The sequence below is a fragment of the Pygoscelis adeliae genome, unplaced genomic scaffold, assembly GCF_000699105.1.
Source record: "Pygoscelis adeliae isolate BGI_AS28 unplaced genomic scaffold, ASM69910v1 Scaffold77, whole genome shotgun sequence".
Classification (NCBI taxonomy): Eukaryota; Metazoa; Chordata; class Aves; order Sphenisciformes; family Spheniscidae; genus Pygoscelis; species Pygoscelis adeliae.
Window position 1 is genome coordinate 7,105,037 of NW_008825216.1, and position 26,045 is coordinate 7,131,081.

At 38.1% G+C, this 26,045-nt stretch overlaps 1 protein-coding gene across 1 annotated transcript in view; it reads right to left on the minus strand.

The window, feature by feature from the left end:
* The window catches only part of SMOC2 (SPARC related modular calcium binding 2), a 124,450-nt gene that overhangs the window by 78,276 nt on the left and 20,129 nt on the right, over positions 1-26,045 (minus strand). The window contains exons 5-8 of the mRNA XM_009329252.1: positions 24,838-25,009; positions 9,877-9,983; positions 8,658-8,757; positions 1,075-1,122 (exon numbers count right to left, since the gene is read on the minus strand). Coding sequence (XP_009327527.1) covers positions 1,075-1,122; positions 8,658-8,757; positions 9,877-9,983; positions 24,838-25,009 — 427 coding nt within the window. The remainder of the gene's footprint in view (positions 1-1,074; positions 1,123-8,657; positions 8,758-9,876; positions 9,984-24,837; positions 25,010-26,045) is intronic.

Sequence of the window (26,045 nt, forward strand, 5' to 3'; positions counted from 1 at the left end):
ACAAACAAAAATAAAGGATTCCAGACAAGTTTTATATATGGGATAGTTCATTGAGTTCAAAGCTGAAAGTGAAAGTCCTGACCTAAAGCCAATGGGTAACTCAAGGTTAGTGGAACCCACAATTTGTCTGGAAATACATGAAGGAACAATTTTCCAGTGCTTTGTAATTATCAGCCTTTAAGGAAGTTCTGATCTTCTTAACCTAACAGCGCAATAGTTTATTTAAATGTTGGGTATACTACAATGCTGCAAAAGTTCCTGTAAAAAAAAAAAAATCAATTATATTTACAGTGGACCAGTCATTAACATTAGCACGAATATGAGTAACTTCTTTAAAATTAATTTATGCCACTGTAACTGACAGCAACATTTAGTATGTTATTTTCAGCTGAGTTTAAAAGTCTTTTAAGTGTTTGGAGAGTGTAAGCTTTAATTTTGTTTAAAGCATAGATATCTCCCTCATTTAAATCTATCAGCTATGTTGGAGTTGCATCAGATTTTGTCCTGCCAACAAGATATACACCATGATCTATCCCTAACAACAACAATCATCTGGCCATGAATGTAAGCCATCAGATGAATTAATCACAATATAGAGCGAAGTGCTGGGTCCAAGATGACTCAAGCACTGATTGCTATGGAAATAAAGTGAGGACTCCAGTTCCCGAGCTTTTGGGACTGCAGAATGCTGTCTTTATCAAACAGACAGAATAATCTGTCCTCCAGGGCAAGCAAACAGTATGGGAAAATGTTTCAGAGTATAGCTATGAGAAGAAAAGTTATTTTCTAAACAGCACAGAATACCAAAGTCTGTAGGGCTGAGACTGGAAAAGTATAATGTCTATGCATGTATAGACAAATATATGCATACTTACATATACATTTATACTCATAAGTTTACTAAATATCTACAATGCAGACATAAAATGAATAGCATGTATGCATGTATACGCATTATATATGCATATATAATACATGATGAATACATATTGGTAATTTAAACCTATGGAAAATCACAGTGGTGTATCCCACAGCTATTTTAGCTTCCATTTAAAGACCAACTGAGATATTTACCTGTTTTTCCCACACCTTCTCGTTGTGGAAGCTTCTCACTCACTGAACCTGCAATTGGAAAAAGGGATTAACCAGAAAAATATTATTTTCACTTTTAATATGTTTTCTAAGAAACACAGTTCAGCTTTAATGATTCTGTTTTGTTTATTAAAGCAATAAATATCAGCAAATTCTTCCCTTGAAAACCAAAGATTTTAGCTTTGCCTGACTTCTGCACTCGTGTACCATCAATTTATTGTCAGGCGCTACTTCTTGGCCTCTGCAGGACCTGAGAAAGAGATAACATTAAAGAGTGCATGGACACAAGTGCAAGAACATGCTCACATGCTGCAGGGTCAACGTCTCCCTTCCCCACAGACCAGCGAGGACAGGTCCTGCAGTAAGATGCATTGCCCCGGCATTAATTCCTTGCTGTTCCTTGTGCAGGGCAGCACCCTTCCTACACACAGAATCTTGCCCATGCACCTCAGCTGCTCTGTGGGGCTTCTTCAGCCTCTAGCCCCATCCTGGCTCAGATTAAAAAATGCCCCTTTCTGCTTCCCATACCTCATAACAAGGCCCTCCAAAAACCCTATGCTGGTGTGGAAAAGTGTGCGTGTTGGGGGAGGCAGGGACAGTGCCTTATTCTGAGCTGGTTGCAGGAGATGTCCTCAGAGCTGTGGCCCTTAGGAAAGGAGACAGCAGTGGTGGGAGTGGAGTGAAGAAGTTTGGAGGAGATGGTTTTTAACAGCTTATTCTACCAGCCTGGACTCCAACCCAACCCAGCATCCAGTCTTGATTTCAAGTCATCAAGAAACGGAGAATCTACTGGTTTTCTTACTAGTTTTTACAGGAGGTAGCTGTCCTCAGGGTTTAAAATACAAATACTTCCTTATTTCTTGCTTATGCCTCATTATTACAACCATTTGTATGATTCTAACTCCTAGCCACTTCTTATCGACATATCTATCTCTGCTGTGTTAAAAAACACCTTTAAAAGTGGTATTTTTCTCTCTGAAGAGCCACATGGAGTGATCAAAAAATAAAAAGCATGTCTATCAATTCTTACCACATCGTCTCTTCTGACATACACCTGTTTTATGAAAAAAATCCCCATATCTGGCAGATGCTCAGAAATGTGTGAAATAATTTGGTTGCTTTAATCTTCTTAATTTATTTCCCTCTAGAATAACTAAATTAACTGACTTTAAAACAAACAAGCAAACAAAAAACCCCCAAACCTTGCAGCACAATAAATCCGTTCTAAAAGGACAATTTAAGTAAGAGAACCCTCTTATCACAGGCCTTTTTTACCACGCTGAACTGGTGGTTACTTCAGCATGAAGTTTAGCCACAGGAGCCTGCCAGAGGGAAGACAGCTAACATCACAAATCTGGCACGCTGAATTTAAAGCCTCCATAAAAGAATACATGACAATGCAGCCAAGCTGGTATTACCTTCTGAACGATTCAGCTTTTAATACAGCTTTTATACATCCATATAAAAAATATTCTAGTTTAGACTTGTTTCCTTTTTTGGTGGTAGGGTATTTTTATTATATTATGTTTGAATCACTAGAAAGTCAATATACTTAGTGATGCTTCAGTATTAATTCAGACAGGAAAAATAAAGCCATTATCATTGTAGGAATTATATCCAAGGGTGTTTGGGATAGCTTGCTCTAAACAGACTGCAATACTAATCCGTGTTGTTCACCCTGAAGAGGAGGCAGATTCTCACATTTCTGCTAGCTGAAGCCAGAAGATCTGAGCTTTTTGGTGCTTGGCTTGAATTTGATAAGAGGCTCAGCTTGAACTCAAATAAGATGTTCCAGTTTTAGGAAGTAATGCATACAAAATTACAGGTCTTTCTAATTGCACTAAAAATCAGTGATCCAATCTTTCCTCAAATTTCATCCAGTTACAATTAACTCTGTAGTTTCTCAATTTAATTTTGATGCACAGGAGTATAACTATAATTCTCTTGCAAATACAGAGATTTTGGGTCTGATTCTCATCCACACTAAAGCATTTTACACCAATTTGTGAGTGGAAATGAGGTCTCAGCATGGGGAATATGTGTGATAAACTGCCACTGATAGCCCCTTTGCACTAAAAAGAGTGTTAAGTAAAGCCGCAGTTTGACACCAGTGTTGTCTCTCTGTGTACATTCAGAACGACTATTATAAATTGAACTTAAAATTCAGTTTATACCTAAGTAATTTAACACATTAGTGAAATTTATATAATATTCCACATCTTAAACAAAAAGCAGAAAAATCTTTCCAGATTTCATTAACAACAAGATGCCTTCATGTTACTCCATCTGTATGTGAAATGGTGAGAAATATTGACTATATGATATTCATGTACAGTCAGGGAGAACTGAATTCTTTTTTCGATGCTTTGCTTTTTTTTTACCTTAAATTTTGATGGAAAATTGATGGATGGAGGAAGACAGCGGCATTTACAAAGGCTAACTTTATCATAGTGAGTCTAATTTCACTATGAAATTAGATGAATGCTAGGAAAATTAGGTTCACCGGGCTAACATTAATTTTTTAATAGTCTTAGGAAGCTAACAAAATATTCACAGAATTTCCTACAAAGGAAAATCTGCACTCTTCACATAGTTTCACCTGAAATTTTTAATTTATGCAGCAGAAACTTTTCTTGTTGTCTCCAAGCTGGAGGTGAGGAGGGGTTATTGAGCTTGTGTCAGTTTTTTCTACCATTTCCTGAATATATCTGAGGTAGAAGTACTTCTAGCTTAAATGGTGATAGGTAGTTGCATGTGCAAGTTTCTAGGAAATTGTATCTTCAATACTCACGACAAATGCTCACATTTTCAGCTAGGCAAGAAACAGAAATAGCAACTTATAACTTATCTAAAAGTTAGGCAATACAATCAGTTTCCAAGTTTTCAGTGCACTGTAAACAACTAAAACACCACATAAATATATTTATGGAAGGGGAGACGACAAGTAGGGATATTAGATTCAGCAGCATTATTTTAACAAGAATAATTTAGTACCATTCTAGCTTGTACATTTCCTTAGCCATCTATACATTTATGATTCTGATGAATTAAAAAAAAATAAATTGCAGAAATATTTATGCCTTAGTTTATTGTAAAACCCACAATTCTGCCCAGTTTCAGTCTAACAACTTCTGAGGCACAATAAATCTTCCAGGGAATTTGATGCGAGTTTTGTGGCTTGTGATTTTAGCATACCCATTTTCTATAGTTCTATTATCCAGTTTAGATAATGATTTCTGATCTCCTGCTAAAGAATATTTGATATGTAATCACTGAATGCAGGTATCAAGAAACAGGACAGTAAACTTCCCATGCTGTTCTGTATTTCACATATGCGTGTGTCTGTATTTATAGGGAAAGTTCTATGTATTGGGACAGAACTACTAGATAATTCAAGGTTGGATATTTTTCCCAGCTAACAAAAGCAATATAGTGTAAACTAAAACAGTTCATTGCCTTCCCAAATATATTCATTTTCATCATATTATCTGATGATAATACTATACAGACAGGAAGAGTTCTGAATTGTTAAAAGTTCTTGTGTTTTGATCTTAAGAGATGATCATGGCATCTTAATTGTAAGGTAGCAAAACTACTTCACAGAATAATAAAACATGTGTCCATACCTCTGCAATCTCACTGGCAGAAGCCCAGAAGAGTTAATATGGCATAAAACCCCTACAATAGGTGAACACTGTATTTTCCAATGATAATTTAACACCTGCTTCTCAATTTCTGCCCCATTTCCCAGGACTCTGGGCCTGTGGAATTTCTGCAGTTCCCTGCAGTGCTGATAACAGAGATGGGGAGTTGTAAAAATGTCTTTCTTATGTCTGGTGTTTTTTAGTGAAAGTTTTGGGGGACATTCATCATTTTTAAGAAGCTTTCTTTTTAATGCTGTCATGGGAATGTGTTTGATTTACTCTCCTTCTCACCACTGCTCCTGCAACAGTGGAGATTATTTCCATGGAGTGGAATGGCATTCTGAGATTTATCATGTGTGTTTTAGCAGTACCAAGTGTTGGTGTGGGAATAACTGGAAAAGATGGAAGAAGAGCCTCTTTCAGGTAAAGATGTAGTAACTGAAGTGAAGGTTTTACATAAATCAGTTGGAGAGTCCTGCATTTTTTAATGCTGCTTATAACCTTCATCCTTCCACACCTTGTGTCTCTAGCAAATAAGACAGCTTCAATAAGAGCAACCAGAACAACACAATGAGCACAAAATTGCTCATACAGCTATTGTAGACACATAAAAAATATACACGTGACACTTTTCTGTGCCAGGACCTGAGATAACTTTAGGAAGCATCATGGTATGCAGCTTACCAATATTAACAGTTAGATAAACTTAGAAGTTGATTGTTTGACCTATCTAATATTACGACAATGTAAAGTAAATGTGAAGCACAGGTAGGGAATGGAATTGAGAAACCAAACTCCTAACTGCTCATCCTAAATTCTGTTCCGTATTTCCTCTATTAAAATCCAAGTTCTTCCAGGCTGCCATGCTCTTCTTTCCTATTTCTGCATATTCACCAGAGTCAAAGGTGGTTCTACTGGGAGAAAATGAAAGGCAAGAAATTATCCCATAATCTAGGAACAGCACAGTTGATTAGACATGTATTCAAACCTTATCTGAAGTTACTGAAGAACTAACCTAGAATTGAAAAGAAACACTGAATATTTTCATTAAAAAGAGAAATTTTCACACATTCCACGGTATCACATTTCCTATGAGAAAATCATTAAAAAAGCATGTTCACAATTGACTCTACCTTCCATCTTGATTGTCTGTGCATGTTCTGCTCTAAAGGGAAAAGGTGGCAAGAGTAATCCTGGGATAAAAAAGTCTGGCACATGCGAACTGAGGAATTTGCATAAAAGTCTTTGAAATAGCTATAGCATCATGCCTGCAGAATACACAGAAGCAAGTGAAATACATAAACATGCTGATGTCAGGATGCCACTGCTACAGGAGATCTGCCTGCAATATCAAAAAATAGCAAGGCAATGCCTGCAACGAGGCTAGCAAGCACACAATGTATTAGACCGACTAAGGACAATAGTCTTAGTTGGAAGAAATGGCATCCCTGAAATACTAGGTAAGACAGGGGTCCATCTGCTGAACTTCAATATACCCATTAATATTTTGATCGTAATTCCTGTGCATAGGAGTACTAAAGAAAGTATAAAAAAGAATCAATGTTGATCTGGAAAACATCAACAGTCCTGGGGGAAAAAAAACTCTGTTATCCTAAACAGACGGCAATTTTGAACATATGCTGGGAAAAGGGAGAGGGCTCTAGTTGTACTTCAGGCTTTCATTCTGCAATATAAGAGCAGAGTTTTGCCTTATTATAACACATAACTTTCTGAGAAAATCTGTAGCTGCCTTCTCTGTTGAATGAGAAGGTTTCTCCAGACCTCTTAAAACTGAGCCCTTAGCCACTACTACTGCAAAACCCCCTAGCACTTCAAATCTACTTCCAAACTCTGCTGTCGCTGGACTTCTTTCCTGAGGGACAAAGGAGAAGTGGTGAGCAGTAAAACATGAGAGCACTGGTATAAGCAGGGGAGGAAATGTGCAGAGATAATCCCAAAGGGCCTCATAACAGTTGGAAAATCACCCACGATCTTCCATGGAGCAAAATCAGACTCTGCGTACTCACCTGGGCCCTGGAGCAGTCTATTTATCTCTGAGCTACTAAATTAAAATCGAGTGCTACTCTCACCTTCTCTTTAACATTTCTGTAAAACTAACTTCCCTTCCCACCCCTCCAAAAATGAGCTGAAGCAATCTTGGCAGTTTATCTGCTAGGCACATGAATACACCTTTGAGAGGAACTAGGGTTTGGTTCCTGTAGAGATAGAATAATTCTCATATTAATCTATTGATTAACCTGGAACTACACTGCAGCTTCTCCTTGATAATACTGAATACAAATAGAAAAAGTGGAAGTACAGTAACTAAGTCATCAACATTTTGAGCCAAACACGATGCTATATGTTGTGACACACCTGCCAAACAATTACTTGTTGAACTTTCAGCATCAGCATAACCCCTTTTTCACTGGTATCAGTGAAAGAGAGGAAGCTACAAATTGATATTGCAGCGAAAGCAATGAAAGCATGCTTTCAGGGAAGCCCTGGCTCTGAACATGCAAAAGCACCTCTACTCAAGAATACATAGAAGCACATAAATGCTATCCTAACCATGTGTCTTCTGAAGATGTGATCCAGTTATAAACAATAATTACATTAAAATGAATGCACATTTTTCTCTATTCTAAGGCTTCTGAACATTATTATTAAAAATATTATTTTTCACCATTGACTGTCATTCCACAGTGACTTTTCAGACTGGATCAAAAGGATCAGTCTGAAGAGTACTTTCTGGCTAAAGTTCACCTACAGGCAAGATGCATGGAAGATTCTGTAAATCATTTAAATAAGACAGACCTTAAAAGTGGAATTAACTTTTTATAATCTTTGTTGAAACTTTCTCAGTGTTCTCTTCCTTCCTCCATCTATTTATTAAAAACATCAATATTGTGCTTGAACGATTGAAGTAGATCAGACCAGATGAATTCCCTCAAAGGCTCTAATCCACTTTTTTTCAGCTTCATTTACGTTACAGGGTTAGCTTTTTAAAGCTATTTCTTCCGCTTTCTGACAAAGAATGGTGGTGCAGCACAAACAAAAATGCAATACCTAGAGCTCAAGTATTTCTGTGCAATTTTGTCAGCCTCAGGGAAGGTGAATAGCAATTCTGGTAACTGTTCATACACTGGGGATTTATATTTATTATCAAAGTCAATGAAATAGGGTCAGAAGCAATTTCCTAAAAAACAAGGAACCTGTTAATTGTCCTAATGAAAGACAAAGGGCAGTACACATGGCAATGAGTTTGATTTGCCAATTAATTTACACAGACAATTATTCCATTATGTTCTTAACACTTTGTTTCATTTTTATTTCTCCTCTGGATTTGGTCATTCATGGCATTTGCTGTGGGAGTTCTTTCATTGGGCTATGTTACAAATCAGGACATTCACACTCCATTTTTTTTTGGGGGGGGGATCTATACTCTAAATACTTTAAATATTGAAAAGGCAAAGCCCTCTGAAATTTTTTGCAATGAGTTTATATGCAAGAGAGTTTCAACATAAAGAAAGGACTACCTCAGCAAGTCAGTTGCATGGTTTCATATATTCACACATAAATATCACACAAATAACCCATGCAGAAAACTCCTTCAATAGCTAGATTATAGTACAAATAAAGTAGATGATTCATAGAATCACAGGAAGGTTTAGGGTGTTAGTGACCTCAGAACTCACGCAGGGCTAGCTTAAAAGCTAGACCAACTTTCTCAGAGCCTCATCCAGTTGAGTTTTGCAAATCCCCAAGGATGGGGAGTCCACAGCTCCCACCAGCACCTGTTTCTGGGCTGAACCACTCTTCCAGTGAAAATTTTTTTCCCTTAAATCTAATCAGGCACCACAGATAAACTCTACTGTTCATGAGGCAATGTCATAACTTGGCCAGCCAAACAAGTCTTACCTGGGCACCGGGGAGTTTTGTGGGCCACAGCAGTGCCACTGATAGGACGACCATTGGGAGTGACACACCAGCAGTATCCAGTGTAACTATGGCACTGAACCTGTCAGAAATAACATGAACCACATGCAGTTTGTCAGACATATGTCTGTTATCCCACAGCTTTCATGACACATAAGTACAAAAGACTAGTCCAGCAAACTACATTGGCAAAAGCTAGAACAATAAACCGTGATGGACCTAATCTCAGTCCTACATATGATTCTTTAGCATAAAGAAGAGTTTATTTCAAGCAAAGTGTGGTAGGTCCTTCAGAATCCAATGGAGGAGAAAACTGTTGAAATATGTAGTTGTTTACTCCCTATTTCAGAACAGTGAGGTGCAGGTGTTATGAAAACCTCACAATGAAGTTCCTCAAGGGACACATAAACTGTTCCTGAAACAAGCAATCTCAAGTTTTTTTCCACATAGAGAACATATTGTTCCACCCACTGAAGGAGCCGGACAGAGTGCTTCTGCCAGCATTATTCATATCCCAAGCTGTCAGAAAGGAAACTCTTGGAATTCCTCTTAGAAACCAATTGCATTGTATTTCCTGAGGGCCAATATCACTTCCCTCACCATGCTTAAAACAAGAAGGATTGTCTTCTGCACAACTCTGCAACTAAATGCAGTACAGAGGCGGCAGAAGGTGATCTTGGTTGGGATATATATCACAAGATAAGCTTCTAACAGTGTCCCTTCTGAATTCCATGATCTAACCTAAGTAAATTAGTCTCAGATCATACACTTGTGCAGAAATTCAGCTGAGAATAGGGAAGAATCCTGTATGATTCATTCTTTAGCACTAAGATATGGACTCTGATCACAAGATTTCTGGTTGGGATCAGAACAGACCAGAAATTCCAAGCATTTTACCATCTGATGAGTATTCAGGGGGCTACAAGAATGACTCAGCTGCCTCAACCTAGAAGAACAGGGAGTGTATCACATGAACAATGGTAATGTTTGGCTCTTTTGCTGGCCAACTCTGAAAAAAAGAACAAGGACTCAGCACAAAACATGAATTTTCCATCCATTTTTTAACATCAGAGTTAGCACAAATTACATTTCATTTTGAAATTACATTTCACTTCATTACATTTGTCTCTTCTTCATCCCCTGCAAACACGTATATTCTGACTTTCCGGTCATGCAAAATACTGAATGAAAAATTTTCAACCTGACTATACGTGCCATCGTCATTGCACTCTGGGATAAACACTTGTTGAAATTCCTTGCGAGCTTGTTCCTGGGTGTACTTCCTCTCAGCCACACATCTGGAAACATCTAGAGAAAGGGAGAAGACAAATCAGTTGGATGATGCAATATAAAGAAAAGATAGGTGATAACCTAAATTAAGAAAAAGGAAGAAGGCTCTGAGACCCACATAAAGAGAATCATAATTTAATCAGGGAAAATGTGCAATCACTTGCATTTTTTTAGGAAACAAAAACAATGGAAGATGACAACTTCTGGGCGATATTGTCCTAATTCACCTCATTCACCTGCATGATAGTAACATTTTTTGCTGAGTATCATAAGTGAATCACTAGTATAATCATGTTCTTCCTCCAACCTTTGACTGCCTAACCTGTGAGTCCTTTTGGTTCTCCCAAATGTGCTCATGCTGCCAAGCAGAGTAAACAAAACTGAAATTTTGCCACCTCAAAGACAAGAGGCCACAAAGGGAAGCACAGAGGAGAAGGACAGAACTGGGAGATGAGATGGAGAGATGCCTGGAGAGACAACCTTGCTGCTCCAACTGTAAGGAGCAGCTTCCTCTATCAATTTAACATGGCAATAGCTGCCACTTTGTGCCCCACAATATTCTTTCAGTGCTGGTGGCAGCACTAGCTTTCTAGTGCTTCAGGAAAGGCAAAGCAGGCAGCAGGAGTATAGCTGCCTTGTATTTCCTACTGTGAGTTTACACGCCATTTACTTCAGTTAGGCAGCGATCTCAGTTGTGACTATAGATGTGCCCACCAGGCTGGTAAAAAAAATAAAATAAAATATACTGTACAGCAGAGAGGCTTGTTAGGGAGGTGATTCAATAATAATTTTGGACATGCTTAATTCATATTATATATACTGTATATATATTATATATATATACTGTAACAGTTTATGATTTAGACGTGGCACACGTCAAAGCCTACCACATGGTCCTTTTTTGTCCACTGTGTGGTTTCTTGCACCATCTCTTGCATTACTTGGTACTGGTGTCCATCCAAGACAAGGCAGCAAACTATACAGTTTTAATTCAGTAGAGTTTCTATAGTTATATTGTCTAATACATATACTACATTTCAGTTAGGCAGCCAAATGGTGAGAAAAGACATATACCATACACTTTTTTTTGTTTAAAGCTGCTACAAATTTTAGCGTGTTGCTGATGCAGAATCAATACTTCAGGATCTGCTTGAGCTAAGCAATTTCAGGACAAATGAGAATACCAGGCAAGCTTAAGGTAGTAATAATGATTTCAAGATGTGACTGTAACATCTGAATTAGAATGATCTCAAGCATACAAGCAGAGAAATTCACTGCTTCTGATCCCTGCTTTGTTTAAAGGCTGTTTGACAGTAACTAGCTAGTTCCTTTCTAGGGCTAAAACTGTCCAGCGATTACCTGTGAGACAGGGGTGTTGTGGTGATTCATTAATGTTTGTGCAGTTCTTGGAAAGCACAGGGACGGGCTTTCGCATCCACGCAAGTTGCACGTTGAACAGAATCTGAACAGTGAGGCAACAACACTTTCACTTCCCCATTTGATACCAGCATATCTTGACAGGGTTTTGGCATCTAACAATCCCCAGGAGCATACAGGTGAGCCAGCTAAGTTCCCAGTCCCTCAAGCACCCTCTCTGTGCCAGTATACATGGCCAGAACCAGCATGGAAGCTTGGTTCAACTGCAGAAGTCTTTTGTACAGGATGAATCCTTCACTGGTCATCTCCACCGAGCTTTGGACAACTCACCTGGCAGCATTAGCATAAAAAATTCCCTTCAAGTCCTAGGCAATCTGGTGTGGAATTGTAGTGCAATGAGGACAGAAACTGTTCCTCAGCATCTGCATCCTGAAAACAAAATTGGGGCCCCTTAATTCTAATCTTCCTATTGATTTCCTGTCTGGTCTTGGTTTTGTGTGCACTACTTCTGTGCATTAGTTTACTCTTCTCATAGGAGCATTATGAGAGTTCATGTTGGTAAAATGCCCAAAATACAAATTGTTTCACTTTGTAAAACTATGTTTCAGTCTTAACAACCTCAATTGTATTATGCTGTTTCAGGAGGGATATTCACAGAGATGCGATGTTACCTAAAATGGACAGAAAAGTTCAACCATCCAGAAATGTGAGAAAAATAATAAGAAACTGAATTAATTTGTACTCTGGTACTTTAATAACTTGTTTCATCAAGGGAAAATGATAGCCAATGTACCATGCAGCTCAGGTAAAGTCTGTTAATGTATGCACTGCCAAAGTTTTTGGGAAAAAAAAAGAAACATTTTAAGCAAGCTTTAGTGTCGTAAGCCTTCTTCTGAGCATGGTTTGGTTATACAGTACTTAATAACATGTGGTTTTAATGTAGCTAGTATTTTAACTGAAAATAAATCACTCCTTTGTTGGACCTCTGTCCTCGTTTTTCTAGAATGACATGTGGTTTAAATGTCTAAAAGGAAAAGTGATATAAATTCCATCACATACGGTCTCTGGTATAGTACCAGCAGGGTTGTAAATTATCTCCAATATTTGAATTATCATAAAAACATGCCAAGGAGAAAGAGAAGTTCTCCAAAACTGTCCACCACTTGTTCCTAAACAGCCTGATGCTCTAAAGGCCTCCTATTTATGGATGATCTAATATGCTTTAAATGATGACCAAATTTAGTGGAATATAAAATTCACATTTGAAGCCTTATTTTGTATTATATGACCATGGAAACATTTTAAAGCTGTTGGGCATTACTGTGCTTCAGTATACCCAAAATAAACCTATGAGGAAGATCTCTTATCAAGTTAAGCACCTGAAACTGTGTATGGTCGAAACATTATTCCTAGTTCTGTTTTTTTATTTCACCAAGGTATTACCACAGGGGAATAACTGTGACACAGAGATGTGGTCCAAACATGATAGAAGAAATGTAATAGGGTGCTCAAGATAAAAAGAAGACATATAAAAACATTATTCCTCAGAATAGTAATGAACATTAGATTATTAATTCAGAGGAGCTAAATTCCTTCCAAATAAAACATCACTGGAGCCAAAAGAAGTTATAGTATCTTTTATAATAAATTTGTAAGATAACACCATCTGAGCATCTACCCCTGTGTCCTGATTGCAATACCTTCTAAATCTACTGTATGATTTCAAACAAATTTTCCAAAGGAAAAGAAGAATACAAGATATTTAAGTGCTAGACATTTATGCAAAATAACAGCTGAAAAAGGATGAGAAAATTAATTCTTGCCATGATTTGGAGAAAGGCTGAAACATGAGCTCACATCAAGTACCAGACAAGAGATAGATGTAGGGAGACCCTGCAGCTCCTAACGGGCAAAAGTCAGCGATGGGTGAGATCCAAATCCATAGGAAAATAAACCTTCCACATGGCCATTTTTCATGCTTACTCAGTGAAGCCAAATCTGGGACTCAGTGTGCAAAGTCCTGTGAGTGCACTCAGACAATTCTTGTCTACAGGACCCTCTGTGCACCTTGCACAAGTGTAACTAATGAGGATGACAAACATGAATCTCAAATTAGTAGGATGAGTCTAGGCTTAAGTGGCTTGCCAGAAGGAGGTTTATAGGAACATTGACATCTAAGGGGATACCAGTGAAGTCTCTCACATACAGATTCAACTTTCCTCTTTATCTAGAACAGGAATAATTCAGATCAGGAAGGACCCTGATGATTTTGAAATGAAGACTGAGAATGAGAGGTGGTGGGACTTACCTGGTACCTCTATGCTGATTAATCAGCCCACAGCTTGGATTTTGATCATGATGGACCCTGACCAAAGCAGGCCAAACTCTTTTGGGGTGAATGGTATTACACTGGTGACAAACAACCTGAGAGCAAAGGGGACCCCAAGTCTGCAAGGTGTTGGAAGGATGAAAAGCACTGTGTAACGTTGTGCATCACTGGAACAAGTCAACCTTGTTTCACTGTTGTTACATTGGATTTCTAGCTCTAAAATTTTTTTTTTTTAAATCTGTTTTTGTTTAAACTTTTGGAACCATCTAGTGGAAAAATAAGGGGTTTGAAACTGTTACTGGTTTCTGACTAGAATTCCTACTATACTTTATTTCTCTCCCTAGTTAAGTATTAATAAGGGAGCCAGCAGGCTGAAGCCGGAATCTGGTATATGACCTGGTGAAAAGACCGTTTGGTTCTAAGACCTGTAAATAGCTGGCTGAAACGAGGCCTTATTTGCCTATACTCAGAAAACTGGAAAAACTAATTTTGCAGATATGAATGCCCAGCTGTAATTTTGAATTATGTGAATGACTGACTCAGTGAGACTTTATCCTCTCAACTTCAGGTAAATGGGCTTTTACATCCCAGAAGCTTGCTGGGAAAAAAATTCTTCTGGCATAGAAACTGAGCATGAAGATGCATGAGTTTACCTTAAATTAGCTCACTTGGACTGTATTAGTTGTCAAACTGGGTTTGTACAGGGCTCAATGCATTTTAGCACAGTATGTTGGCCAGTGTGTTGATTGTACCACTGTGACTTAGCACCAGGACTGCAAAGGCAGCTAGAGGTTTAAGAAGACAAATACATCTTGGGTGTCTAACTGAAGTAAAAAATGGGTGCATGGGACTGGACAGAAATACACAGAACTGAGGAGATTACAGAGTTGTGGCTGTTTGGGCAGGTCTTCCTGAATTGTCCTGGTGACAACTGTGGCTTCCAGAGGTGACCAGTGTCTGGAAGGCACAGGTGAAATATAAAGCCATCTTAATTCTGTGCTAAGCTTCTATACGCAACAGGGAAGACTTTCACCTATGAAGTGAAGTGGCGCCGGTATACCGCTGCAGGATCCAGAACCAGGTTCTGCCACACGTGACAGCTGGGAGCACAGGACTCCCTACGATAGCACTGAAGTCAATAGGAAATTGCAGTACCAAAGGAAATTCTGGAAACAGAATTAGCCTCACAAACAGCACAGGACTGACTTGGAACTAATCTCATTTTATGCCTTATTTCCAACAGTACAGCACCGAAAACACTGAGCTTCGGAAAAAAAAGAAAACATCCATCAATTTCAACTCTGCTGGCTAATCCTTGAATAATATATCACACAGAGAGAAGTTTATTACTGCAAAGTAGAAGTTTATCTTTAAAACAATGACACAAACTCATCAAGGGTGTAAACACCATCTCTAAAGTGACATTTAATACAATTGAATTTACAGCAACTTTGGGGCTCCACAGGGAGATCTAACCCAGATTCTGTCATGGAAAAGTACACAGCTTGCCAAAAGAATAGATAAATCTCCTGCAAAGATTTTGATTAAGTTCATCCGGTATTTCTTGGTTTGCTATACATTTCAGTAAGAATAAAAGTACCTTTCTCAGTCCCAATACACTGAGCAGACTTTGCTTGCTTTCAAAGAGATTACTGTAGGTGACACGGGTTTGTTATGTATTTATGCATAAACTACATTTCACAGTTTATTTAGTTATTTTATTATAGATGGAATATCCTGCTGAACAGATCAGAAACATTTAACACTTTGTTAAAAAAACATTTACCACTTTGTTAAAACTACTTATAAAGTGGTTAAACTTAATCATTTGAAGAAAAATTTCCCTTGAGGGCTTTCCACAGATACTTAGCTGTTCTTACACGAAAGAGAAAGCTTTTCTAAAGTCACATAGATGTGAACAAGCAGACCTAGTATAGACATACATAACCCAAATATATCTCACTGCTTCTCTGTAGGTTTCCCTTATTGCTCCTCCATTATGCCAGAATACCTATATACACTTACTTGCCCTTAAATTTAGAAATATACAGTTGAACAAGCTGTTTAAAGTTAGCTATCCACCTGAGCACTATACTGAATTGTCCTAACAATGAACCAGAATTTTTTCTACTTCTGTGTTTCTTGCCCACTGCTATACCCTTTTGCTAACTGGTAGTGATATGATAAAAGTCAAATGGTCCTAATTTGTAGTTAATTTAGCAGAAAAATGTTTTATTCAGAGCAGAAGACACCATTTGGTTTATATGGCATAAACTACTCATAACATGAAAAACTTCTATGATATTTGACCTAGGTCTACGTATATTCCAAAGAACTGATCATGTCTACAAACAAAGCATATAAATAGCTGTAGCCTTTAGTGATAGGAGACACATAGCAAGCTATACGTGCTCAAAGTTTCAATTTCAAAGATGCAGAGATTATTAGCCTCTTGGGTTGGAAAGGATGTCAGCGCAGACACGGCCATAAAATAAGACTTGCTGCTTCGTGACAAGGGCTGGCCAACTCTCTCACTATTTGTTTTTATTGCTGCATTCTGGATTCAAACAAAACAGCAGAGCAATCTTAGCCTAAACTCTGCCCTATTGGCATCTAACAGAGGCAGGCAGTGTGGGGTTTCTTTGTTGTTTCCTTTTTTTTTGTTTTTTCACATTTTGCAACCACCCAGCAATTTAGATAGCTAAGCTTTAAGATAAAATAAGGAATGCTGTGCTGGATTCTTTCTTGGCACAACAATATTTCTCTCAATTTGCTAACAGTCACATTTGGAGAGATACAGTCTGACTAGAACTGAATCAAACATTTGCAAGAAAAACTAAAGCTACAGCTTTCTGATTTTTTACATACCAAAGGCCAGACTAGGCTTTCCGAGCAGAACAGAGATTTGATGAATAGTTTGGAGAAGTCTAATATGGGCCAATTTATAATTCTTACACTGAAAATCTGAGAAAGCTTGCAACTATTTGTGGTTCCTAGTCTTCAGTGCAGTATTATTGCTTTAGCACTAGTAGTTTCTACTTCACTTGCTTTAAGATGTTAATTTTATATTAAACCTGAAACTTAAATTGAAAATACATGAGCAGAAATGAAAACTGCACAAAATGAAAAAAAATTATTTTCATACAATTGCAGTAGTGCATATTTGATTCTAAAAAGATACCTTTTTTTGTGCCTAAGAATGCTTTTATATGCCTTGTTTCTGTGCAGTCTGGCTTCGGCAAATTCTGCTTGGAGAAATATTATCAAGAAAAATCAAGTATTTTAAAAAGAGATCAATTCCACCTCCAGCAAATTGTGGATAATATTTCAGTGATACTTGTCCTGCATTCCATGTACCAGTAGACACTTTTAAAAGAGCAAAGGATATTCCACAGAAAAATATTCCAAACATACTTAAAACTTTATCCACCCCCATTAAATACCTACCAGAAAGTATAATCGGAAGCCAACTCCTCTTGCTTTCAGAGACTACATAAATTATAACTTCTGTATGTAGATACATTTTGTTCACCAGGATGTTGAATATTTTGTTTCTCAAATTAACACTTTTACTACAGTGGCTTGATACATAACAGCTTGACACATAACATAAATGAAGACTCAAAAACAAAATGAGGTTGGGGCTGAACAGTGTATGTATCAGGATTGCCAGCATTACAGTCTGGAAACTTGCAGTCATCCTACAGATTAAACGCAGTGTCTACAGTGAGAAAATATGTCTGAAAAAGGAGGAGACAGCTCCTAGCAAAAAGTATTTTAAGATAAAAATCTGTCTTATAATCAATTTTTTCCCTGAAAGTTTATTTAAAAAAAAAACCAAGCTGATACCACTTCTCAATCCATTCTTATTTTAATATCTTTTTTCCCAAATAATAAAAAAACCCTGCATCCCTCTTTTTTTTTTTTTTTCATTTTTCTCTTTCCTCATAAAATATGAGGAAAAAAGAAAAGGGAGAGGAGAAAAAGGAGAGGTGATGAGGACAAGTGAAAACTGTTCTGCTTTCAATCTGCAGACTGTGCAAGCCCTCAGTGTGTGTTCAGGTTTATTTCATAGACTGACACCTTGGTCCAGGCCCACTTTCACTCATTTCAGTTAGGAAAAGAACCAAACCTACTCACTATGTCTTTCTCTCTCCAAAGGAAACACCTCGGGAGCGCATTCTGCCTCCCAAATGCAGCCCACAGGGCTGCCTTCCAGGCAGCAGGTGGACAGGCCAAGGCAATGTCCCTGCCCACACGCTGACCTAAGGGCTCAGGCACTGCGAGCACACATCAAGCTCACACCCGGCTCGCAGGCAAACCTGACCTCGAGGGCAGCCTCCGTGGGAATACAGGACAAGGTGTGCACTCAGAAACCATGTCCAGCATTTACAACCCAGTTCTTTAGCTAAAAGGCAACAGTAATGTTTCCCCAAAGGATGCTTAGATTCATGAATTATGGGACGAAGATTAATTTACGAGCCCAAAAAAGCTATTGCCCAGTAATGTCCTCCTTTCACTTCACAAAGGAAAAATCATATCAGCATGTTTACCCAAGGACAGAAAGGTACCTTAATTCATATCATTTCAAATTATTGAAGCATGTCTTTAATTCATTCATTAACTCATTGTAGTAATAGTTCAAATGAATGAAACTTTTCACTATTGCTGAAAGCCCCATTTTAATGAAACAAATGCTGGGTGTTTTTCTCTTTAAGGAATATAAATAGCAAACAGTAAAATACCTCTTGATGGGAAATTCCACTCATATTTTTATGTGCTTCAGTTCTTTATGTGAATTTTGAGAATGAAGATAGTACCTTTTGTTATGTCTATGATAGCCCATAAAAGAATGGCATTTTTAAACAGCCAGGCTCTTTAAGATACCATAAATGAATTAAGCTAAACATGAGCTATCTAGGGTTTCCCATGGAGAAAGGGGATCTACATAGTTATAGAATAACAATGACACTACTGCGTGTGATGGCTATCCCTGGTGTGCTCGCAAAGCAGCAAGGCCCTGCTGGGACCACCTCTGCAAATACTGAATACATACTCTGAGTGCCAGCAAGACTAAATGCCAAGCCACTCACAAATTAAATATCACTCTGTGTAAAGCTCTTTACATTGCCATTTTGAGTAGGGACCACTCAGAGATGTGTCCCAAGTCCAGTTTAACAGTTCATTGTAAACCCAGGTTGCTGCTACATGATGACAGCAAAGTAAAGAAATGCGATGCGAGTTTGCAGCTGCAATTTTAGTGATCAACAATTTGTATCAAACCTCCAGCCATTAGAGAAGTCTTATTTTAGTGAAGTATTGGTAGAGAAGTCAAGAAATCCAAGCACCTCAGCTGGGCCGTTTCAAGAACTCTACATTAGGGCAGAGGTACACTGGCAGGACTGTATATGTGAATTTGTTTTTCCATTGATCACAATGTCAGAATACCAAATATTACTACTGAGCCACTTGCTTAATACATTCCAAATATTAGTCTCCAATGCCCCAGTTATGGGCCTGGTACATTCACTTAAAAACAAACTAAGAAAGGGAACAAGTATTCTTAATGTTATTTAAGGAACAAGAAGAGAAAAAGAAGGGGAAAAAAAAAAAAAAAAAGGTATTTTTGAGTGCATTATCCTGCAATGCTTGCAGACCACTTTCAGGGCAAACTTTAGTTAAACCCACAGGGGCTCCTCTTAGCTAACTCTAAGAGGGACATCTCCATGGGAGATAGAGGCTTTGTTGTTCAGGTGAAACATTCCCAGTAGCCACAGACATCCAAAATTCAGTCACAGGCATTGCAGATGCTCTTCAGCTTTCTCCTGACAAGTTGCCTAAATCTCAGCAAATATTCATATAAAGAGCTTAAATGCTTAAATAAAGTTCAAACTACGCCAGATGAACTACAGTGCCACCTGTTCCAATTCACCCTTACACCATTAGCAAAACTGCAAACTGAGCTGTTGCCGGCCACTAGACACTGTTTGCTTGATGGTCCGTTAGAAAGAAAATCCGTGGTACCTCCACTAGACACTCCTGTTACAGATACTGCTCGCTTTGAACAAGATGCAATCAGCTAGCAGACTTTCTACACTTGAGACCTGAAGTTGCTGAGATGGGAGACAAAAAGCTGTCCAATGAGAATTGAGTTATTCAAAGTTTCTGAACTCTGAAAAACTCCATTGATCCCATAGGAAAAACCTCCACTAACCTAGCTAGGACTACAGCTTGTTGTCACATCAAAAAAAAGCACAGTTTCATTGAAAAAAACCTTCAATCCCACTCACCTCCACCCAGCATCATGATTTCAGGTTTAGAAGTTAATTCACATTATTTACTGTCACAGAAAACTACTTGAAAATCCTAACATTATTTGAAAACTGCTGCAGGAAAAATATGAGTTTACATTTTCAAAGTTCAAGAGAAAAAAAATTGTTCAATAGTGGGGAATAAATAGGGTAACAAAATTGATAGATAAATTCTATTGATTTTAGCATAGGGGAAACTGATAGGAGTTTGCAGAAATGAGTTGAAGCATTCTCTCTTTTTTTTTAATTTATAATGCAAAATTTTCATGACAATAGAAAATTTGAATACTCTTTGTACAATGCCATTCTACAGTGATAAGACTAAATTGTACAGAGTAATTGTGAACACTTATAGGAGAAAAAAAAACAACAACAAACCAGACTTCTTCAAACGGGAGGTACAAGATGCTCCATGAAAAAAACAAAACAATTCATTTCAGGTAGTCTCATCTGTCACGGTTCGTGACAGACATTCAGCCTTACATTTGTAAGATAAAGAAGGAGATCTTCACTCAGAAATGCCTCAATGCCTCTCCTGTTTCTGCTGGGGAAGATGCTTTTAGCTGATGTCTTGTGCATTGGAGGTCTCTTCCAACCTTTAATGATTCTATGATTCTATGATTTCGGTTTCCATACAAGCACAACCTTTTGGAGTAACCTATACCATGTTCCAAATCATGTAAAATCCCCATTAAATGTAAAACAGTAGCTACTGGCCCTACAGAAGACTGCAGTGCTGGGCAACACTCCCTGCTCATAATGAGCAGCTGCATAGTTCAGGGATATAAATTAAAGGGATTTTTTTCCTTTTTAGAACCAGGCTTTTCCCTCTTTTTCTTTTTTTTTTTTTTTTTTTTTGCAGACATGGTACTTCTGAATGGTTGGTCCTATTTTCAAGACTAAGAAACTTCAACTTGTACTTTTCGCGTGCACTGACAAAGAGTATCAAAGGCTCAGTTCTGTAAGTTACAAAGCCTTCCCATGTGACATCCAGAGCTCTCCAGTCCCATCCGCACCAGCTGTAGTGGAGGGAACAAGGCTGAGTGCTAAAGGACTCGTGTCCAAGTTTGTATTAGTCATAGCATGTATCAGGGCAGTCCTGTAAGAGTAGTTAGGTTCAGTTCTCAAGTTGAACGGCCTTAAACCCCTAAAAGAAGGTGGCTCTGTGCATGCTGCCTACTGGGAACAGTCCCTGGCCCATCTAACCTCCGAGCCATGCAGATACAGTCCTCGGGAAAGCGCTACCTGGCCCGTGCTCAAAGTGCAACAGGGAGCACTCTACCAGCTTACCTGTGTAGGCAAGTCATACTGTGTCCTGGCACCGCTTAATTAATCAGTGTAGACATAGCCTCTGTGTCTTTCTGACCAGCTTAAAAGCAATCATATTGCTTTTCCACTTCTTGTATGTTTTGTTTCTTTGGCTATGCTGGGCCAGATTTACTGTGAAGCATTTTTGTGTATGTGTAGTGGATCCCCGTCACAGGTGATACTTTAACAGTCCCCTTAACACAAATAAAATTTCTCAGCTGTCAACATACATTTATTTATTAGATTCATAATATTATTGCACAGTAAATGTCTGTGTCAAGCAAGTGGCAAATCTCCAGAACTTCAGAGTTCAGATTTTGTTTGGAAAAGTATCCAAAAATGTGGATGTTCATCTACAGTGTACGCAGATTATTCAAGATTTTTGAAACTGCAAAAGCAGGCTGGAAATTTTACAAGATTGTAAATTCTTATAGCATTTCCAAGCTTAGCAATGGATTCCAGCACTGCCTGGAAGTGGACTGCAAAGTTATAAAACTTTGTAAGGTCGTCAAAAAAGCCCACTATCAGAACAGCCTATTTTGATGCTTATTTTGTCAAAGGTGAGTTGTTTTACAGAACTGAGAGGAAAGTTCAGGGTTCGTTCATTTTTGGGTTTGTTTAAGCTGTTTCAGTCTCTGCTACAGCCATCAGGAACTAGAAGGACAGGAGTGTGAGAAAAGAAAAATGTACAAATTCTGTCACTGTTTTCTGTCATTTTAGCTTCAAGATCCAGGCCCTAAAAATGGTTTCTTTTGCAATGCTAAAGAATCACCTGAGCTGACCACTGTTGCTGTGAACGAACCTTGAATTAAGAAAGGAAAGCAAGTATATTTGAAGTAAACTATCCCTTTTTAATTTTAACATTTAAATGATCAAAAGAAAATAGAGCCAACAAATGTTGAGAATAGGTGAAGAGGAGAAACGATAGTCAATCCAAATTTGGCCTTCTCAAGAAAAAAGACACAGAGAAAGCAGCCATAGGTCTGGTGACGGTTCAAACTCCCTTATGGATGTAAAAAGAAATGACAGTTCTGAATATATAAACAAGAAATGATGGACTCAAAATTATTCCAAAAGGTTGCCAACATAAAGTGTCAAGGTGTTTAGATTTCTAGTGAATAGACTGAACCGAACAAAAAACTGGTCACCATGTTTTCAACTAATTAAAATGGTACCTGGAAGTATTTAATTTTCAGACAAGATTTTTGTGAGGTGAACAGGGATTTTTACCTGAGAAGAAGACAGGAGGAGACAGACACAGACTTAAGACTGCCTTTTCTGATCAATGATGGATGAATATCAGACACATTTAAAGTTGTGAATCCTATACCAGAAATCATCTCTTTTCTCCCTTCATAACTTCCACAGGAAAACATTCACTTTTTCCTGCATTAGCAACCTCAAAACTTGCTTCAAAACCAATGTTTTAAGAATTTTTTAGGGGGACAGATGAACACTTCCAAAAGGATTTGCTTTCATTCCAACACGGAATGAAAACAAATTCTGAAACCTTGAAAGTTGCCCTGAAACAGAACTATCACTTTTTGGTTAGCCCTACTAAAACAACCCTCTGCTCTTTGGTCAAGCATCACCTGTAACAACAAATTTCACCACTCAAAAGCAACTGGCTTAAAAGAGGTCTTAATCTGAGGACTTCCTTAGCTCTTTCAGAAGAATGTTTGATGGGACTATCAAAAGTAGCTCTAGCAATGCTAAACCTGAAACTGCAGCTAGGCCAACGAATCATTTTTTTCTCCTCTAAAACTTGTTTTTACAGCTTGAAATATTTCTCATGATTGCAGCCATGAGTTGGAATAAAGACACTGGTCACTTCAAAATTTAAGACTGCTTTGACTGAATAAGAAAGACTATGAAAATGTAAAATTAAAAAAGCACTGCTCTCTTGCTGATATTGACCAAGTATATTATTGGCAATCATGTGCCTATTGCCAATCAAAGGAAAAAATATTTAAACGTTAGAGTGATGTTTGCATTCATTTAATTGAAAGATTAAAAGCATCTGATTGATGAGGGCATGATGCGCACTTGCTATTAGCAATACTTAAGCTGCCTAAGGTGTCTAATTCCAAGTCTACGGTTGTACCGACACACTACTCATTAAGAAGTAAACAGCAAATGAGCACTTCTCCAAACACTAGTTGTTGACCGCAGAAAAATTTGCCAGCATTGCTGGGGACACCTTTGGTAGGGCAATTCAATGCATCTTTATGGAAAACATTTCTTGCAGATGACATTGTCAATATGGTAAGATGAACAAACAATAAAGAAAAACATTCTGCAAAACTAATTTCCATTAAAGTGTACAATGCTGTAATGTATAAAATGAACAAATACAAAGTGTACAATAATTCTCTCTGTCGTTCATGAGTGTAACAAAAGCTTTGGCTCAGGTAGCTTCATTATGTTATTCTTGTTCGCAGAAGTAAATAGATCCATCAGTTAATACAATGGCTTATTATGAAAGGACTGAAGAATGAGCATAGTGTTTCATCTAGGCAGAAGATGAGACAGAATGTCTCTTTGAAGCAGTCTTGATGCTTCAGAGGTTTGCTGGAGCTAATGGAGAGAGACGATGTGGAAAATTGCCTCCTAAAGGTTGAGTCAGTGTGGTCCCTGGGGTTTTCTTCCCCCCCACCCCTCTCTTTTGGACAGAGAGAAAGGGAAAGTAAATCTTTATGACCACTATTCTTACATTTTAAAAATAAGATCATTGTGTTGGGAATCACCCTACACTTCAGTAAAGAATTATGTCACATGGCAACTGTGTTCTCTAGCACCAAGCTTCCTACAATGTGAAAAGATTTAATTGTGAATACTTTATAAGTATTGGAACTGAAGTGCTAGGGTTGCATGTCGCACAGTTTCTCTAAACAGCGATCAGAAGTAAAAGAGCGGATGATGTACGTAGGAATGGCCTGTGAAGGCTCTAAGCATTACAAACCATTTCACTGAATTTCAGAATTACACTACTTGAGGGTTTACACAACTTTCAGTTATGTTAAAAAAAAAATCCTACAATTTCTACATACTTATGTCGGCGGATTACATTTTAAAACAAATCAAAACAACAGTAACCAGTCAGATCTTTGCCTTGTTTTTTTCTTATCTTTTCCCCTCTGACTAAATGACTGCAGTTAGGAAAGACAAGACTGAATTCGACCATCTCTAACTCAAAATACCAAACTGCAGTAGACAAGAAACCTCGGGAGATAACAAACTTGAGAGTTACTCTGAGCCTGCCAATGATAATAGTCCTTCAGAACAAGGACCTAACCTTACAATTTCCTTAATAGTGACTTATTACAGTGTAAATGCGTGGGGGAGTCATATTTTTGCTGATGGATAAAGATTAATCCATCTTTATGTAGCCTATTTTTATAGAATTAACAGGATGGATTTCAACCTACTTGCTTTTAGACAACTCTTCAAGTAGAGCACTCCTGGTTTTCAATACACAGACATTTTCAAAAACTATTTAAAGTCTATTATTTTTCATTATAGTCAAGAGAAACATCGATTTGCTCACCTTTGCAGTTGCCCCGGTAGGCTATTTCCAGCTGAGGGTCTTTGCATTTTGCTCGTTGAAATTCACACCGGGACAGAAAAGTTCTTCCATCAGATGCACAGAGTGATTTCTGAGGGGAACCTGCACAGTCCAGGCTGCATTCTCTGTCTTTGTCTTGGTCCACTCTCAAAAACTAGAAAAAACAAATTAATGCTGTAGGAATGCTGTTCCCATATGAAAACTGCTCTGTGATCCCCTTCCCCAGGGACCACATGCAAATATTACCCAAAACTGAAAAGAAAGCTGTCTTTTTAGCCTATTCAAATAACAGTTGATTCATCATATCTGGGGTTATTCAGCTGCTGCTTTGAAATGGTAGTGATTGCAACATTTCTGTAACATACACTAAATCCATTATCGCAATTAGGAAATCCCTGAATCTCCTTCAACCATTATGAAGCTGAAAACAGCAGCTTGGAGTCTTTAGAGCAAAACTGATGATGGCAGAAACATTCTTCACAACAAAAATGAGACAGCAATGGAAACTTGTCTATTTTATTAGCTATGCACTAACTAGCTGAAAAGTCTGTTCTAAGATCCAAATAGGATTTTTAACATCTATACTCATCTAAAATTATAACCATAGCATGTCCAATAGCCTCAGTGCAAGAGGCCTGAAGAGAAAATGAGCGAGGTAGGAGAACCTTATGAAGCACCTTATGAAACAAAACAGATCATTTATACTTGCAATGCCCATATTCAAAATCTAAAGATTCCTCAACAAAACAGAAATTTCAGATATATTTTATAGAAATATTTGTATTTGTGCATATGCTTGCCTATAAAAATACATGCCAAGATTGAAGAGGGAAATGTTATAGCTTGCAGTTTTTCCAGTGAGACCATTCTTATAACATGCACGATGGAGTCTTAGCTGCCATTCCAAAGTGCCCACCATGGGTGAGCAGAAAAGACAAAACCTGAACCAGGCTGTGTGTTGTGTGCAAAAGAATCTTGAGTCAAATTTTTTTTTTAATTTGTTACAAACTAACAAAAACTTCTGACTGCTGTTCTGAGCATGTTCTGAGCCCTGGCATGGGTTGCCCATGGCTGCAATCCCTCAGAGGTGTCCCTGCTATAGCATGGGTTGCCTATGGGCCACGGTCCCTGCGGGCTGTCCTTGCGCCAGTGTGGGTCACCTGTGGGCCACAGTATTTTTTTTCTGGACT